The sequence below is a fragment of the Pteronotus mesoamericanus genome, unplaced genomic scaffold (assembly GCF_021234165.1).
Source record: "Pteronotus mesoamericanus isolate MK-2021 breed Mesoamerican mustached bat unplaced genomic scaffold, CSHL_Meso_final contig_116, whole genome shotgun sequence".
Taxonomy (NCBI): Eukaryota; Metazoa; Chordata; class Mammalia; order Chiroptera; family Mormoopidae; genus Pteronotus; species Pteronotus mesoamericanus.
In genome coordinates, this window is record NW_026555027.1 from 21,564,453 (window position 1) to 21,584,220 (window position 19,768).

A 19,768-nucleotide genomic window follows, 5' to 3' on the forward strand; every position below is an offset into this window, starting at 1 on the left:
ACCGGCAGGGAGCATGTACAGTGAGAATATGCTGGGCAAAGTGGTGATTCACGTCCGGGGTGGGACGGAACAGAACAGCGCGAGATTTCTTCAAGCTTCTCAGAAGAGCATGCATTTTAAAACCTATGAATTGTTTAGTTCTGGAGTTTTCTATTTAGCATTTTCAGACCTCAGTTGACCACAGGTGACTGAAACCACGGAAAGTGAAACCACAGATAAGAGGGGGATTGCTGTACTTTAGTGCTGTGATTTTATGTTTAGAGAGGTGGTTTAAAAATTATTTTATTTTAATCATTGGTTAAAAAAAAATAGGACCCATGAGCCCTAGGAATATGACTTAACTGGTAGTTTGAGTCTATAGGCCACATGTTTTCACTGATAATGAAATTGAAGTCATTTCTCAGCCACCTTCCTTGAACCAGACAGTGAAAAGCTCAGCAATTTCTCTCAAGAGATGTTCAGTTTGGGGGAACGTATTGACAGATCCTCTTTCCCGTGCAGAGTGTTTGCGGAGGCTAACCTGTCATCCTGTTTGTGCCTGCGGGTCTTAACCCAGATGAAGGGAGGGGGGGGCTTCATTTTCAAGTCCACCCTTGTCATTTGGTCCATTTAGAGATGACCAATTCATTTGTTTGGAAACTGGAAACCTGCTCTTGGAACAGTTACTACAAGCAGGTATTCCTTTGGGTCAGAGGGTATATCTGTGGAGGGAAGGGGAAGTTCCCTAATTCTCTGTCCTCTGACGTCCCTACACACATTTCCCGCCCATGTCGCCCAAGGATCCCACATGCTATGATTGAGACAGATCAGCAGCTGGCGAATAAACATCCTAAGACTGTGGTAAAATCTAAGCGAAAGTAAACCCAAAGCACATGTCCGCTTGTTAAGAGTATTTAACAGTATGCCTGGGTCATTAGAGACATACGTGACAAAAATGGTTAAAATTAGAAAGCACTCATTCAGAGGGACAGGTTTAGGTAAAGGTATTTGAGGTTTGAAAACAGCCTATATCGAGTGTTCCAAATGAACTTGAGGATTAACAGAGGGAATGAATAAGAAAAGGTCCTTCATCATATGTGTGTGTTTGTACGATAAAGAAATGCCTTTTCCTAAGGGTTTGCATTGAAACTGCTGAAAAGCCCTGACACATTCCCACGCATGCCCTCTGCATTTGCCCCTCTGGGGAGGACACGCTGATAGGGTGTGGTGGCTGCTGGTGTGTGAGGGTGACCAGCAGGAGAAACATCCATGCCCAAGGGCAAGGGAGGCATTTCTTCAACTTAAAAAGTGGTTGGATCTCTTGTCCAGCGAAAACAGTGCTAGACTTCTTTTGGGCGTGCCTCTCTTAAAAAGATATACTGGTATGTCTGAGCTCTGGATTTTGAAAGACTTTAAGGATAAAAATGTGTTAAATACTTTGTAGGTGAGTGCTTGTCCAGATGTTCTGGAGAATTCGCAGAAACTAGCTATTTCCTTTCATCACTTTCAGTTAGTTATGTCGAAAGTGTTGGTTTTGCTTTGTGTTTTCCTTCTCTCTGTGTTTATAAGGATTGTTTGTTTTTTATTCAGACCTTGCCAACATATCAGCAGAGTTCTTCCTGACTGTCTTGTTTATAATTTATGTAATCTTCACCACTTGGTTCCGAGATTGCTCGAAAGGAGTAGGGAGTGAACTGACATGTTCAGTTCTTTTCACACTGAGACTAGATTGTTTCCTGAGACCTTCTGTAGCATTATTCCCGCCACCTGCCTTCTGATCATTCCATGGGCTGAATGGGTTCATTTCCTCAGTCAGAAATATTCTCAGAATATCTGGTTACGCCACCCATAAACTCATGGGTATGACTCATATTTGTAGTTCTTTAATTAATAGGAACAGAACATTCCAGAAAGGGCATGGGGCAGATGTCTCCTTGGGTACAGAGGGAGTGACTCCCTCACTCTCCCCCACCACCAACTCAATTACAGTTCACCAGTAAATAACTGTACAAATACTTTTAAGGGCAAAGACATAAAATAGCATTGGTGTTGAAAAGAAATATATTACAGCCACCTGCACTTTCCTTTAAAAACAATAGACTGTTTAAAAGTTTAGCAAATTGTTTTATGTCATATTTGGAAATGGGCTACTTGGTTTTGAGCAATCAGAGTTTGGGTCTAGGTATAATGTTTTCTTTGCTTCTGTGATTTGCAAGATGTATAGGAGAATATGTGTTGTCTCTTTTATACGTGGTTAATATGGTTCATTAGTAATCTAGCTGAGGGTTTTCATCATCACACTGACCTTGAGTAATTATAGAACTTCAGGCCACTCACATTTATCCTTTGGCTACTCATTCTTTGTTTTGGAAAAGAATAGGATTCACTTCCAGCCAAGATGGCAGCATAGGCAGACTTGGCTCACCTCTTCATACAATCACATCAGAATTACAGCCAACATATAGAACAACCATTACTCAGAACCATCAGAAATCAAGTTGAATGGAAGTTAATAGCTACAGAATGAAAGAAACCACATCCATCCAGACTGGTAGGAGGGGAGCAGACAAGGAATGGGCTGATCCCTTGCCCACACATGGTGGATAAAAATTCAAGAGAGATACCTCAGGAGTGAGGAGTAGGCCCCCCAGCCCAAGGTTTCAGAGCCAGGGGGATAAATCTCCACAACTAGCTGCAAAAAACAGCGGGGACTGAGTTGGTGGAAGCCCCAAGCAGTTCCTCTTAAATAACCCACATGGACTCACCTACTCAGACTCACTCCCTCTGAGTTCCAGCACTGGGGTAGCAGCTTGAAAGGCCAGTAGTATACAGGGAGAAACTGAAGTGTCTACCATCAAGGCAGCGGAGGCCATTGTCCCTTTCCTAAACTCTCCTCCCCACAGAATAGGCTAAGACTCCTTCAACCTGGCTAACACTGTTTGACCCGCCTTGTAAATCCTTAAGATTCCACCCCACCCAGCTTATAGGCCCACCCAAGCTGCTTTTCCATATGCATGCCTGGTCTTGGCTCATGCTGCTCAACTTCCTAAATCCTATCAAACAAGTAACAGCTTGCCTCAGGGCACCAGGATAGGTACTAGCAGCAACCAGCCTAGATTCACAACGTGGCTTCCTCTGGGAATCTCCAAGCCCAGCACAAGTAGCAGTCATTTCAGATTGTTTTATAGCGCAAGCAGGGCAACCCCAGACAAAACCCAGGTGAGGGCTGACCTTGGCCTGCACCCCCTGGGAAACCCCAGGGCCAGCACCCCCAGTGGACAGCTAGACTATGTTGGAGCACCATCCCCCTGCTCCTGCACAGCTGATCCTCCATGGAGGGTATAAGGTGGTGGTAAATGGTCACAGCCAATCTTTATAGCTGACTGGGCTGAGTAAATCCCTCAGATTGACCTGCCAATAGCAATCAAGGCTCAACTGCAAGAGGAGGGTATATTCAGCTCACTTGAAAGGCATACCTCAAGTACCCAGCTTGGGTGATAGGGGCAGCTATGCCACTGGACCCTACAAGACATCTGCTATATTAGGCCACACTACCAACACAGGGAGTCATAGCAGCTCTACCTAATAAATAGAAATAAATACAAGGAGGCTGCCAAAATGAAGAGACAAAGAAACATGGCCCAGATGCAAGAACAGATCAAAACCCCAGAAACAGAACTAAACAAAATGGAAATAAGCAATCTCTCAGATGCAGAGTTCAAAACACTGGTTATAAGGATGCTCAAGGAACTTAGTGAGGACCTCAACAACATAAAAAAGATCCAGTCAGAAGCAAAGGATACACTAATGAAATGAAGAACAACATACAGGGAAACAACAGTAGAGTGGGTAAAACTAAGAATCAAATCAATGATTTGGAACATAAGAAGCAAAAAACAACCAATCAGAACAACAAATAGAAAAAAGGATTAAAAAAACCAGGATGGTGTAAGCAGCCTATGGGACAACTTCAAGTATCCAACATTTGCATCATAAGGGTGCCAGAAGGAAAAGAGAAAGAGGACAAAACTGGAAATCTATTTGAAAAAAGTAAAGAAAACTTCCCTAATTTGGTGAAGGAAATAGACATGCAAGTCCAGGAAGCACAGAGGGTCCCAAACAAGATGGATGCAAAGAGGCCCACTCCAAGACACATCATAATTAAAATGCCAAAGGTTAAAGATAAAGAGAGAATCTTAAAAGCAGCAAGAGAAAAACAGTTACATAAAGGGGAGTTCCCATAAGACTGTCAGCTGACTTCTCAAAAGAAACCTTGCAGGCTAGATGGGATTGGCAAGAAATATTCAAAGTCACGAAAAGCAGGGACCTACAGCCAAGATTGTCCTACCCAGCAAAGCTATCATTTAGAGTCAAAGGGCAAATAAAGAGCTTCCCAGACAAGAAAATACAAGAGGAGTTCATCATCACCAAACCATAATTCTCTGAAATGTTAAAGGGATTTATTTAAGAAAAAGAAGAACGTCAAAACTATGAACAATAAAATGGTAAAAAACACAAATTTATAAACAATTGAATCTAAAAAACAAACTAAGCAAACAGGAAGAACAGAGACAGAATCATGGATATGGAGAGTGTTTGGTGGCTGCCAGATGGGACGGGGGAGTGGGGGAATGGGTGAAAAGGTGAGGGGATTATGAAGTACATATGGGTATTTATAGAAAAGCTTGGGGGTGTAAAGTACAGTAAAGGAAATGGAGTAGTCAGTGAACTTACACACATGACCCATGGACATGAACAATGGTGCGTGAGTTGCCTGAGGGAGGGAATGCTGGGTATAGTGGGGCCAAGGGGGAAAAATCATGACAACTGTAATAGCATAATCAATAAAATGTAATTTAGAAAAAAAGAAAAAGAATAGGGTTCATACCTAAATATTTTCCTTCTTTGGAAAATTGTTCTTAGTAGAGGCCACCTAGGGATGTGTACAATGCAGTGTAGAATCAGCAGTAGGAAGGGCGTAGCTGTTTGGGAGAGGACGGTTCAACAGTCATGACAGTGGCACTGTATAAGAATGGGTAGACAGTTTTGATTACATAAAGAAAATAGAAACGCTCAGTGAGCATCTGGGGTGTGCCAGGCACTGAGCCAGCTATCGAACATGAAAAGGGGACCCGTGACTGTTTCCAGAGAAAGATAGAACCTCAGCTGAAGGAAGCATCTAAGTAAGGTGACGGTAAATCTCATTTCCCCAGGATCAATATTATGTCTGTTTTGGCAAACTTAAGAATACTACCCTCCTGGAATCTCACAAGTGTCTGTTTAAATAATAAAACATGTAATGACCCTGCCCTGACTGGTGAGGCTCAGTTGGTTGGGCATCACCCTGCAAAGCAAAAGGTTGCCAGTCCAATTCCCTGTCAGGGCACATGCGTGGGTTGTGGGTTCTCTCCCAGGTTGAGGCACATATGAGAGGCCACCAATCGATGTTTCTCTCTCACATAGATCTTTCTCCCCCTCACTTTCTCCCTTCCTTCCTCTCTCTCTAAAAATAAATAGATAAATAAAATATTTAAAAATAATACGTGGTGACCCTAATTATAGGTCTGTAGTCCAACTCCTTTTTTTCCCCAGAGGTAAAATGAGACTCACAGAGGTGAAGTGATTTGCCTACAGGAAGTGAGTTACTGCCAAAGCTGGACCAGACCTTGACCTTCCTCAATGCAGAGTTCTTCCTAGTAACAAAGATTAATCTTCTTACCAAAAAGCTGCCAGCCAGAATAGATGGCCCCACCCCCACCTTGCCACTCAAGCAGACCTTGTTCTGGATCCAGAAGAGAAACTAGGAAACCAGTTGCTCTTAAATGTGAGAAACTACTAAAATGTTTTTAAGAACGTAGACTGTAAAAAGGAAAAAGTTTGTGGAAACTTAGATGGTAAATTTTTTTTAAATCTTATGCTTTGAAATCTTTTGTAATAAAATGCTGAAATAAGTGTTGTATCCCCCAAATTATTTTCTGCTTAAAACTCCCTTTTTTGGCTTTTTGCCTCTTCTTTCTTCTACTTCCTGGAACGCCGTTCTTGAATTACCAAGTGTCTCCCCTCTCAGGGCCACGCCAAGTCTTTTCCTCTGCTAGGACACCTCTCCTTGCTGCTCACGGTGACTTTGTCCCCAGGAATTGAGTGCCTGTTGGCATGTGCCACTCTTGTTAGTTCATTCTTCCCCTTATCCTTTCTTTCTCACCCACCGTCCACTGTATTACTCTTAACCCCAAACTACCCCTAAATCTCTCCTTCATGTTACAGCTTAACTTCCTAAGAGGGTGGTCTTCATTTCTTCCCGCTAATTCAGGGATTTTTATTGGGCTCCTACATTCTTTCAAGAGCTGTTCTAAGTGCTGGGATGTGGCGGCAAACAGTACAGAGACCAGATCCCTGCCCTTTGAGGCTTCTTTTCACAGGAGCAACTTACATCTGTGTGGTTCCTGCCCTCTAGAAAGGTGACTTCAGCCTGGGCCAATGGCCTACAATGAGCTGGGACTGTGGGAAAGTAATTCTTCTTGATCCAACTAAAAATAAACATAAAGCACAGTGAGGACAGCAAAGCCAGGTGATGTGATTTGGAGTGAATGTTAAGTGCTGGGGTTATGGACTCTAAATTAGATGGTTCAGGAAGACTTTTTTGAGGTGACATATGAACTGAGCCCTGAGTGACAAGAAGAAGTTAACTCATGGGACATTGCAGAGCCAGAATGTTCTGGGCAAATGAAACAGCCAGGGCAAAACTCCTAAGGAAACAAGTTAGATGTCATCAGACTTGGCTTGAACATAGTGAATGTAGGTAGAAAAGAATAAACCAGGAAGAGGGTGGGCAGTCAAGAGGCCGGTGGAGGCCCGCGCATTTCGGATCAGAAGTATTCCCGTGCATTCTGTGGGCAGGCCGTTACCAGCCTGGCCTGAGAGCAGTGGTTAAAAACTTAGAGTAATTTGACATTTCTGCAGTATCAAAGCATGTAATTATTTTAACAGCAATTCATTTTTATTGGATTTCTGAAAACACTTGGTTCACAATGAATTGGGTAGTGAGGACCATCTCTTCACCACAGGTATTTTGAAGAGCACTATCCAAAGCCTTAGAAGCCATTAGAGGGTTTTCCCTGGAAGACTGGAGGGGAGGCAGAAGTTTCCAGGAGGAGAGCAATGCGGGCCTTGTTGGAGTAGTCTAGGGGGATGCGATGTTGTGTTTAGGAGATGAGTTAAAGAGAGGGGTCGATGTCGCTGTGGACTTTTGGCGCCTTCTGTGGAGTTACTCCTTCACCTTTTCTGGATGGCTTCCTCTGCCTCCCTGCCTAGGCCACACCATCCAGAGATCAGCCATGGCTTCCTCGTTGCCACACCCAGCAGTGCCATCTTCTTTCTTTATCTCTGATGCCATTTAATGCTGTTGACCATCAGACCTCTCAGGCTAACTCCCTTTCGGAGATTCTTTCTCAACCTGTCCTTTGTGCTCTCTTAGTCTTACGTCCACACCACCCACCGCTCTTCACTTTCCCTTCAGAAACGCAGGCCGTCTGCAGCCAGGAGTCACCCCTGCCCATGGCCTCCCCAGCACACGCTGTCTGTGAATGGTGTCCTTGGCACCAGCTTGAGTTATCCGGTCTGGAGTCTTAGTGTCATTTCTTGTGCAGTCCAGTCTGAACACGTCTGTCACCCACCGGCTCTTCCTGTACTGAAGTCTAGTGCACCTTTCCATATGTTTCCATTCCACCACCTTCGTCCCAGGACAGACCTTTGTGGCACTTAGATCTGAACCATGTGACAGCCTCCTAACCATTCTTCTCGCCCATCAGTTCTGCATGGTTTTCTTACTAAGTCCCACACTCAGCTCTGGCTTTGTCCTTGTCTCCCTTTGTCCATAGCAAGTCCCCAGTACATATTTTTGGAATTGACCCACAGTTAATATAATTAGCTTTCCTTTATCCAGGGCCGGGTAGAATAGTAGCCTGTATAAGGAAATACTGCCTTCCTATCAGTCTCTCTTCACGATCCTTTTTGTGCCGCTGGAGCAAATTTTCTCTAAATTCCACTTGTTTTTCAACATTTGCTCTGTGAGGATATAGTTAAACTTTGTTTGAGCATGTGCATCTAAGCCATGTACACTGTTATATCTGTTTGCCTGTTAAAGATCTCAAGTCATTGTGTTGTTAATGAGACAGTAGTCTGTGAAAAATACGAAAGCTCACCCTTTATGAAACGACAAAGGAAGAATGTTTTACTACTGTCGTTTCTTTTCCCTCTGGGCCTTTCAAGAGGCATGTGGGAGCCGGAGAGCCCCTTTGTCTGCCTTCATTAAAATGAAGCCCAGACAGCCTCCGCTGGCACAGACCAGAGGCCGCGGCGTCTTGTGTTCACAGTGGAATTTGGATGGCATTTGGGTCCAGTTTGTGTGCCGTGACGGGACGTCACGGCAGGTTCCGTGGTGAACGCAAACTTTCTTCACTCGTTATATTTAGCTAGAGGATGAAATCACCTTACACTGTAATCACAGCTCCCTCCGACAGTTTCTTTCTCAGAGAAAGAACTAGGAGCCTCAGGAAGGCATTTGTCCTGTCAGCCGTTGAGACACCAATTCCGGGGCCGGCTGATAAAGCGGCATTGTTTGCAAGGAGTCTGTTGCGCTCTTCCTGCGTCTGTTAATGATTTAATTAATTGCAGGAAGTAAATGGGATGGAATACAATCGTAAATAGTATGTCTGCTATACTCTTATTTGTCCTTTAAGAAATACCCACACTATAGGGATGACCATTTATATGCAACAATATATTTATTTTAGGTTGTAGTCTTTTCCCTTTTTATTTGTACAGTGTCCGTCAGACTTTCTGATCTTTTGTGAGCGTCCTTACTGGCCCCAATAGTACAGGAGGGCGGGTGATGGTATGGGTCTTTTGTCATCCAGGAAACAAACAGATAATTGACCCACTTTAGGTTAACTCTGGACCAAACTAGGGCTCATGAGCTATTAGATATGCTAAACAAGAAATAATTGCTTTAATTGTATTGCACATCACAACACCTAAATTTTAGAACTCTGTTAGTGGGCCACAGTAATTATTTTGCTTTGGTTAGATTTTTTAAATTTGGTGAGTCGAGCTGGAGTCCAGCTTTCTCAGGCTTTGTTACACAGCCTTCATGATGACATTTTTTTTTATCCTGTGGGTTTTCTTTCATGGAACAGCTTATTGAACTCGGCTAGTTGAATTGAATGTTAGAATGAACAAAAACCACATCTCCTGTATCCTACTTGTCATGAAGGCTTGGAGAACTTTTTACCAAAGGCCATGGGTATAGGAATTTCAAAAGGAACCACAGATAAATTTATAGGCTGTGAGAAGGAACACAAAAGGTATCTGGTCAAATGCCATTGTAGGAAGGATAAAAGGAAGGTTAGACAGCGGTGAGGTCTCTTTGCTTCTGTGGAAGGGTCAGGAAGACCGGGTAAGGTGTGAAGTCCTCAGTGGGCGCTCCATTTGGTTCAGCCCCATTCACAGTCCTGCCTCTTCATTTCAAAGCCAACTCTCCTCTTTCTCAGTATGTATTTGTCTTTTCTAGCAGATGCCTGGTATTCAAGAAAACATCTGGCTTTGCTGTCTCTTCGACCTTTGCACAATTAAGTTCAAATCAGTCACGTTTTTAATTAATTATATGAGAGGCAGGATGAGGTGTCCCTACAGCTGACTCCTGCGTAGGGGACTGTAGTTGTATCATTGCACACCTTGCATAGAGAATTCAAGGGTTTTGAAAGGATGGCATTTACAGATATTTCTGTTAAATGCATCTCTTCTCAACTCAGTCTTCGTCCTGTCCCTCGGTCACCTATGTTTTGTGTAGAGTGCTTTGCCCCGGCGCATTGCACGCTGCGTTGGATTTTGTGTGTGTGTTTGATTTCCACTCTGTCTGCTCCTTCACGTGGAGGGCTGTGAGGAGCAGGAGGTCCCGTTTTACCCCCTTGGCACCCTCAGCCTCGCATGGGCCCCGGCAAAGGCAGGCGCTCCATGAATGTGGAAGAAAAAGTGGTCCAGTCGGGAGAGTCATAGAAGCTGATATGCCCAAGTTGACAACAGGGCAAAGGGAAAAATCTGTGAACTGGGTGTGGGATGCACTGTGACTTCATGTGGATTGTTTCATATTGTCCCCAGAGAAAATAGCTGTCTGGAGTGAGCCCCGGATTTGATATCTAAATTTAATAATGGGTATGTCTGGGCCCCGGTTGTTCTTGCTCTTAGAATTCCATCTTTTATTGAGCGTCTCCTCCCTGCTTCAGAGATGCTGTGCTTTCTCTGCCTGCCGGCGGGAGGGAGCTTCTTGGCAGGGCTCTCCAAGGCCCTGGGGGAAGTCGTGGGGCTTTGACAGCATCTGACTCAATTGAAGCCATTTCAAGAAGGGGCCCCTTTCAGCAAGGGCAACAAGGAGTGTCTTGTTCTGTTCTCTGCAGTCCCTGCGAGGGGCCGCCGTGTCTAAGAGATGCCATTAGCATCCAGGCAGCATGCCACAAGAGTGACAGATTTCATCTGGACCTCTGGAAACTAGCTGCAGGGCGAGGCCGCCGCTGAAACCGGCCGCTCGGTGCCCGACGGGCCGTGCTGGGGGAACCTTGCATGAACGGAGGGCGCAGACAGCAGGAAGGGCCTTGGAGCGCGGCCGGGGTAAGCCAGAGAGCAGCCTGCCTTGCAGGTGTGGCCTCTGGAGAAGGCATAGGTCACTTTTAAGGTTTCTCTTGGTCAACAACTTTTCCATCTGTAAGATACTTCATTTCCAGTTGCCTTTATACTTCGCAAGTTCTAGTTGAGCCTGAATAAGAAAAAAAAGTTGACCCAACAAAGAGATGATATCAAAGATTTATGTGTTTGCTTGGGATTATATTAAAGGAAATTGTGCTTAAGCTGTTCCTGATAGAACCATCCTAAAGTCCTTTGTCTTGTGTTAGGGAGCGACATAAGGTCTCATAAGCAAGACAGTAATATGTTTACATTGTGCATAATACTACTACTTGACACACCAACTCAACCAAGCGCCCAGCCTCATCTTCCTTTCGAGAAGACTTGTCGCTCAGCAAACTGCTGTTTGCCTGCTTCCTGCCCTCTGTCATTACTTTATAAGGACTTTCTAGGGACCAGCACCTCTGGGACCCCAGACCACCTGGCTTTATATTCCGACTGCCCTGCTTGGCCCTTCTACTATGAGCAGGCACTTAACACTCCAGCTTCAGCTTTGTTCTCTGGGAAAGTGGAAATAATTGTGGTAATATGTATTTTTTTTCCCCCAAGAATGTTATAAAGATTAGATTAGACGGTACTTGCAAAATGCAAAGAAGTACCATACCTGGCACATAAGTGCTCCATAGAACCATTTAGGAGAAGGCCCAGTTTCTGCCCGCCTGGAGTTCACGGCCTGGTAAGAGAAGCAGGCAAGTCAGCGACGCTGGGGCATCGGCGGGAGATGAGTGGTGATGAGTCCCTGCGTGTGCCAGGCAGTGAACCTTGTAGGTAAGACCTGCCTGTCCTCATGAGGCTCGCCATTGACCAGGAGTGTGCAGAAGGGTGTGTAAGAACGGGATCGGCAGACCAGGGTGCGGACGGAGAATGGGTTCACACACCAGGGGAGGCTGCCTGGAGGAGGGGAGGTTGTGTTTTCAGTAAGCGGTGGATGTGTTGGACAAAAGTCGATATGGAAATGGACACAACGTAGGATTCCATCTTCATGAAGAACGGGATAGGCAAAACTAGTCGATGATGATGGAAATCAGAGCAGCGGATACCTTTGCTGGGGGCGGGGGGTGTTATTGAATAGAAAACCTCCTGGCCCGTGTCTCCTGACCTTGCAACCTGTGTACACGGGTATATCTAATTACTCACCCACAGGGCCGTGTACACACGTAAGATCAGTGCAGCCTTTTATTCTATGTGTGTTCTTCAGTTGAAAATTTTAAGTAGTGATTATGAGTGCACATAGCTCGGTAAAAATCGAGGCAGGGAGGTCGTGTTTGAGAGTGAGAAGAGCCAGCAGGAAAGGGGTGGGACGGCTTGGCGTCTCCGCGTGCTGTGGGCGTCTGGACGGAAGGAGGGGTACACGTAGCGGTAGAGATGGGGTGGCCATGAGAAGGATCTTTTAGGTGCAAACTCTTATGGGAGAAAAAAAGTCTTTTTCAAGTACCGGGTATACAAAGTAAGAAGATAGAGTGGCCCTATAGAAATTGATGCTGGTTGGAACTGCACATGTTAGAACTTACGTGTATTCTCACCGTTCTCACGGGCCTTTGGGAGGATTCCGTGAGATAATGGATGTCAAATGCTGTATGTGCCGTGTAGTGTGGACTTAATAAATGCTTCTTAAGAGATTTCAAAGTGTATACGTGTGTGTAGTTCATTTCATTGCAATCCCGATATCTGACTTTCCATATCATAAACTATATTGCAGAGTAGTGCTTGCTTATCTGAAACTTTTGATCCTTTAGCTAAATAATTATTTAATTCCATGTAATTATAGCTTAATATTGTATTAAAAAGTCTGGGGTTTTTTTTCCTTGAATTCTTTTTGGCTGTACTCATTAAGCCATTTTAAGCATCTGAGAGCAGTCTAAAAAAGGTCAAACGTTTTCTATTTCAATAAAGCTCATATTTGGCAATATCAGTTGTATGAGGAACAAAACAACATCAAATATGTCAAGATTCTCATCTTTTCCAAAATGGCTTGAGTGTGGGGGGAGGGGAACGAGAGGGAGTGGAGAGAGACTGATTTACTAGGATTGTTTTCTTTTTTAAGGAAATTTACTTTTTTTTAGATCTTACACATCAGATTATCAGTGTATGAAACATTTTTTTGGAATTGCAGTGAGTTAAGTGTAATCAGCTCTTCATTAAATGTTAGCCTTTCATGTGAGAAATTCCACTTAATAGCTAGCCAAATTTATTCAGAATCTTTGACAATGACTAGTTTTCAGCTCTGGTCTTCGGTTTAAAACTCTTACCCTTGTTTTGGAGGCCAGCCCCTCACCTCTCTACATGATCTCTCCCGTCTCCCTGTTTTGGGGAATGGCTTTGCATTCTAGGGCAATGCTTCATTCTGTGTCTCAACGCCTTGGGTGATGGGTGTGCTCTCTGTGTTTAGGAGCGAGCGCGCCCGCTGGATAACTGCCCTGGGACGCAGCGGCGGGAAGCAGCCTCCTGACCGAACCTGTAAGTACCTCGGCGCTGGCTGCTCTGGAACGCGAAACGCGGAGGGGCTCTGCCCCCTGCTGGACGGTGGGGTATTAATGCTCCCTCGAAGTTTCCTTCCTGCTGCCCGCCAGTAGAACTGGGTGATCTCTGTATTGGCAGCGAAGGCGTCTGAATTCAAATGCAAGGCGCAGTTCTTTACTGTATAAACGTGGCAAATCGTTGCATATCCACCCTGAACCTGTTTAACCTTGTGCAAGTCAGGAGCGTCGTGATGTACGTACAACAGCGGGTTATCATGAGGATAGAGATAAAGAACATCCATGTAAAGCCCTGTTTGGGCTATTAAGCTCTTAAAATTTTAGCCGTTGTTAAGAGCCATCAGCTGCATGTTTAAACCACACTGACAAGCTAAATCTACGCTGAAAGGAGTTTTTAACCTTAGAGAAAATTGCTTTAGCATCCCTTTGACTCTCTCTTTTATTAAAGTGATAATATTAACAAAATGCTGTTCATTCTTCTAGAGAACGAGGAACTGGTGCAGTACAGGGAGGTGTATTGGCACCTTAATGTTGGTGTTATGCTTCCCTGGATGGTTCTAGCTGGAAGGTCACATCCAAAGAAAAAGGGCAACAGAACTGGCTGTCCTGGAACACTAAAAAAAATCTTAGCTTTAAGCTGAGAGCCAAAGCTAAAAGTGATTGGTATGGAAGTTCTTAGAATCAAGTTGTGTATTTAAGCACATTAAGAAGCCTCGTCAGTTATGACCAAGTCCTTCTAAAGTGTTTTCTAACTTTGGGTTGGAGATGTTTTTATTCCTAAACCTCTTCGGCAGCTTCCACGGGCCGCCCTGGTGGGAGCCCAGGGAACTGCGTGCGCCGCAGCTGCCACCATCAGTTGCAGGCCCTTGGCACATTACCTACCTGTCTCGCCTCGGTTTCCCCAACGTAATGGCTGTGTTCTGTTCCATCATGTGACATGACCAATGACACCTTATCAAGACTGTCATTGAAGGGATTCATACATCACAAAAGATCTCTCATGACTCTGAGCTTCTAAAATTACAAAGCTCTCAGTCACGTATGAGAGTTCTTAGAAAAGATTTTCTCCTTCTTGCTAGAAGCCTGAGTTGTTTCTGTCCATGCCGACCCTGAATTGCACAGGAAGACTGGGCAAATGCCCACTATTGCTTTGTACCTGGTTTGTTTTCCCTCTGCTGCCGGAAGCTCAGTGGGTTCCCTTTCCTCCTCAGCGCTGACCCAGGTAGAAATCATTAGATCGTTTACGGCCAAGCAGCCAGATGAACTCTCCCTGCAGGTGGCAGACGTGGTCCTCATTTACCAGCATGTCAGCGACGGTGAGTGGAAGTGTTCTCATGGGGCACTGGGGGTCCAGCCTTCAGGGTGTGAAGAACCAAGGAGTCTCCCTTTTGTCATTAATGCTCATATTCCATATCCCTTCAGCTTTCTCATCTGCGCCAGCCCCTCTCCTCTTTGTACACATTACTGCTTTTAAATGTTCTTCGGTAGGGATGAAGTCACATGGTTTGTTATTCAAAGGAACTGTGAAAAGTTTTCCTTCCTTCCCAGTGCTCCTGTGACCTAGTTCTCGTCTCCGGAGTTCTTCCTTCCTTCCTTAAACATAAAATTATTTTTGCTGCTGCCCCTACCCAAAGCACCCTCTTCCGCAGCTCAGCCCAAGCTCATGCACCCTCTCAGCCGCCTCACTTCACGGCTTCGTGTTCTGCCCCTGGTAAGCCTTTCATTCCCCCGTGAATCTTTTCCCTCGGTTCCACCTCTTCTCTCCGTCCTTCATCATCTGTGATACCCAGTATCCTTCTTGGAGCCGAGCACTGTTAGGGTTCATCCAAGTACGTGTTGCTTCATGAGGACTCTCTTCTTCTTTGCAGGCTGGTATGAAGGCGAGAGACTGCGAGATGGAGAGAGGGGCTGGTTTCCTATGGAATGTGCCAAGGAGATAACATGTCAAGCTACCATTGATAAGAATGTGGAGAGAATGGGACGTTTGCTAGGACTGGAGACCAACGTGTAGCCTCTCTGCTGGCCTTTTGTGACTGCGAGATTTGCACTACATCATGGTGGGTGGGTGGGTTCTGGGCTGGTTTTCTTGTTCATTTTAACACAGCCAATTTAATTAAAAGAAGGAAAACATTTACCTGAAGCTCGCCAGGTGGTTTTGCTCTCTCAGGAGAACAGCTCCTGGATACCATTAGTTCACACAGCTCAGTGAGTGCACAAGGACCCTCTTGCACACCTCTAGGTGAGCAGAGTAGCTGAGCAATCCACTTCAGGGACCAGGTGGCCTCAGCTCCCTCTTGTTGCACCGCGCCTGGCATCAGAACGTCAGATGCCATCTCCTGATTTTCTCTATCCTCACTTAACAAAGAATGTGCTTATCTCTTTAAGCATCTTCTTTCCGGGGTTTCCCCAGCATTAGCAAGATTTTATATCTTTAAGGGATGTCCAGTTTTACAAATATTTTTCTTGTGCCTACATTTTAGATCTGATTAGAATGCTGTGTTGCTTTCAAAGGAACTGGCAGAGTTCTGAAGGTGAGCAGTTTTTCAAAACCTTTTCCCAGGAAAGGGAAATTGACACTTGAATTTTTGCCACCTCTTCCCTTGTTAGCAGGGAAGGAAGGCGGCCTTACCTTAAAGATTTTTTTTGTAATCCATCTCACTCAATATTGGTCTTAGATTAAGGATAGCTTAAGAAAACTAAGCTACTTCAGCATGGAATTTAGATGGTTCACATATGTGAGAAAACACTAAATATAGGACTGGGTTGCTACTTTAAAAAATAATCCCCAGTGAGCTGGTAAACTGACGTGAGGCTGCTTTGCCTTCAATAATGCAAGATTTTGGACTGTTTTCTACTCTCATTTGTTTCCAAATAGGAAATAGAACACACTTTACCACTCTGAAGGAAGATAAAATTAGGCCTTAAAGGGTATCAAAAAGCCAGCATGGTACTTAATTGAAAGATAACACTTTGCCCTTCGTGGGAATCCATTTTATTTGCACTGAAGGCCTCACTTGCTGGCCTTGGAGTCTCTCTTTCCTGCAGGTGTCTGCAGAACTTTATTTCTCCACTCGTGAGAACTTCTGTCTCTCTACTCATGCGAGGAGATAGAAAAGTCATTTTAAAGGTATGGCTCATAAGAGGGCCTGAGGGTTCAGAAAGCTGAGGGGGGAGAGGTCATTTTCACTGGCAGCTCCATTCCCTCCCTCTTCCACAAAGGGTTAAAACGCGGCAAGGCTGCATTACTCAAGGACAGAGATCAATGCGTGACAGGTCCCAGCCACTGTCTGCCAGTCAGTTACCCAAACTGAGAGTGAAGTTGCAGAAGCCCATTGCGGGAGGGAAGTGTGTTCGGCTGAGGCAGTGCTCTGGGTCTTGCCCCCTCAAGCTGTGAGCCAGGGTGGGGCGCCCTGGGCCTTCTCACCCCAGGATCGCTCGCCTTTACCTGTGCATACATTTCTGAGTATAAAACACACACCAGGCCCCAGGTTCCTTGAGGTCTGGGAGTCATGGCAGCAGGCACAGCAAGAGATGTTTTGGAGTTGGCATAAAAGAAATCTGTCTCCTTCCTCTGCAATGTCACAGGCTTTTTGGAGGAGAGGCTAACAAGTTGTAATCTAATCTAATGCGCTGTTTTCATATAGGAAGGAAGGTCAAGTCATTGCTTGCAAAGGGATCATCTTGTATTATTTTTGCTAATACCCAGAAGCTGAAAAGCAACTATATGAATCCTGTGAATTAATTTATAAGTAGAGATGTTAAACAGTTTTGGAAATAGGTGTGTCTTTTTAATCAAAGACTTATTTAGCACACAGGTTAAAACTGTTATTTGATAAAGTGTTGTTTTATGGCAAGTATTTAACACACTCACAATGTTTAAGGTCAGCCATGAATTGTCATTTTTACATGACACAGTATTTTTTCCCACCTAGTTCAGCTTCTGCAATAGCTTCTCTGAATTGTGTGATTTCGCTCAGTGACCTGTGGAGAACAAAAATGATCATTTTTGTCCCAATGGATTGAGGCTGCTTGTACACTTTCAGCAAAATATGTGAATTTATAAAGATTTTGTATATACTTGTTCATTTGTTCTGCTGTGATTTAATTAACTGTAGGATGTATTCATTTAAGTATATACTAGTTTGCTGAATTCTTGGCCAAATCAGAATTCCACTAAAAAGATAGCTAACGTCAAAGGGGACAGGTCTGCCCTCCTGGGGCACATGCGACCATCAGCTGCACGGGAGGCCGCCCAGGAGGCTGGAGCGTTTCTAAGAGCTGGGCCGTACTGCTTCTCCTCATAGTTGCCACCAAACTGCATGACCGACTAGCTTATCGTAAAGAGTGCATAGCTCCCTAGCTGCTGTCCACCCCTGGAGGACGTCTTACCATTTGTCTTATCATCGCATCTAAACCTTTGGGCTTGGGAAATTTCACCACCTTGTGAATCTTGGTGGAAAGCAGAGAAAGACTTCCTCTATATTAGTTTTCTTTTGCTGTGTAACAAATTTCTGTCAAACAGCACTCATTTTTTACCTCACAGTTCTGTGGCCGGAAGTCCAGGACGGCATGATGGGGTTCTCTGTCTTGAGCGCCACGGGCTCAAGTCAAGTGTTGGCTGTCTGATGTCTCAGCTGGAGCGTGGTGCCTTCTTTCAGGCTCATACCTGTTATTCTCACATTCAGTTCCTCATGGGAACAGGACTGAGGTCCCTGTTTCCTTAATGGCTGCCAGTGTGCGATGAGGGGGTGATGCTCGTAGCTTCCACTGGCTGTTCACATTCCATGCCAGGTGGCTTCTTCCACCTTTAAGGCAGCCGTGGCATGTTGAACCCTCACACTTGGGATCTCTCTGACTCCACACACACATAGTATGCTAGCAGCTGGGGGGAAACAACTCTGCTTTTAAAGAACTCATGTAATTATATGACCCACAGGATAATCTCCCTTAATCAACTGGTCTGGCGTCTTAATTAGATCTGCAAAATTCCTTTGCCATGAACAGAACAATCACAGAGATCAGGGGTCATCTTCGAATTCTGCCTACGACACCCTCTGTAAAACCTTAAAATGCTAGATTAGTTTCCCAGAAATCCTTGCAGCTAAAATACAGGGTCCGGCACAAATTACACACCTTTTTATTACAAAATCTTTTATTACAAAATCATAAGCACATACCTCTGTGACATAACAATATCACACTCAAGAATTTTAGGTGAAATGTTCAAATTAAAACTACAAATTGTTACACTTATATTATTACCCTACCAACCACACTCAAGTAGGCATTACTTTTGCCAGACTCTACAGCCATGTGATAGGATACACAATCAAAGGAACCTTTGTTGGATATCCAAGTTAGCTAGTGATGGAAGAGGAAGAGATGACGAGTACCATCGCTGGAAGTTGTAGGATGCCTCCCGCTCTTCATCTTCCATCCAAATTATTGTTAACATGTTTGCTGGACTTAGGAAAGCAACAGAGAGGTAGTGCTGCTTGGTGAACTTGCAGTACTAAATAACACAGCCCAGGGTTTTAGTGCCTTCCATAGTCGCCCTTGCTGTGGATTGAGTCTTCAGAGGGCTAACTATGGAGTGAGGATAGAAATCTGGAGGACCTCCCACTTCGCTCTTTGCCCTGGAGGAAGCTAGCATCGTCTTAGTTCTCAATTATTTCCAAGAACAAATTCTCAAATGAAAGGATCAGGGAAAAAAAAATTCTGACACAGCATCATGATACAGAAAAAACTGACACACACAGGGACTCTAGATACTTAAATCACTTGAGACAAGAAAATAATTTTAATGGTTATGTTTATGGAGATAAAGGCAAACTTTAAAATGCAATACAGAAGAATCACAATCACAAGAAGTGACAAGAAAAAAAAACAACAGCTGGAAATGGTGGAACTGGGTGTTTACACAAGGTTAGATTGTTAAAAGAAATATCGGTGAACCTACATGGACACATGGAGAGAAGAGGCATGTGGAACTCAAGGATATATGTAACTGGAGTCCAGAGGGGAGGGGAGAGGGCACTTTGGCAAGGGGACTGCGTCTTTATAACCCTGTCCTGACCACCCATGCAATGTAGACCGTCCCCAGAAAGAGGACGTGGCCTTGGGTAAGATGACTTCCTATAACTGTAGAGGCTGACGGGCAAAGGCTGCCATCTTGACAGCACTTTTCAGGAGCCGAAGGAGTAAGTCCATCTGGGCAAGAACATGACAACATTCACCCCATGTAGCTATATCAAAATTAGATAAAATAGTCTTTAAGGTAAAACATATGGCTAGGGATAGCGAGTCTACATAGTGATGCAAGTTTCACTTAACCAGGAAGATATAACAGTTCTAAATATACTCCCAATAACACTATCTCAATATATGTAAAGCAAAAACTGGCAGAAATATAAGATCTAAAATCACAGTATGAGACTACTTACCTCTCATTTGACAGGAAAAACAAAAAGTGCAGAAGTAGATAAAAATCTAAAGTAGATCTGAATGTGGCATAATAGGACTGTGCAGTGACTTCAGCACACATTCATTTCAAGCATACATAGAATATTTACATTTCT

The 19,768-nt window shown here is 44.4% G+C and overlaps 1 protein-coding gene across 2 annotated transcripts in view; it reads left to right on the forward strand.

Annotated features, from left to right (window-relative positions):
• ARHGEF26 (Rho guanine nucleotide exchange factor 26) overlaps positions 1-17,209 on the forward strand; it is a 112,509-nt gene extending 95,300 nt beyond the window's left edge. The window contains exons 13-15 of one of the 2 annotated variants that reach the window (XM_054579818.1): positions 13,103-13,170; positions 14,402-14,506; positions 15,059-17,209. In XM_054579818.1, coding sequence (XP_054435793.1) covers positions 13,103-13,170; positions 14,402-14,506; positions 15,059-15,201 — 316 coding nt within the window. In that variant the 3' untranslated portion in view covers positions 15,202-17,209. The remainder of the gene's footprint in view (positions 1-13,102; positions 13,171-14,401; positions 14,507-15,058) is intronic. The other variant, XM_054579827.1, reaches the window with a different exon arrangement.
• The last annotated feature ends 2,559 nt before the right edge of the window (positions 17,210-19,768 follow it).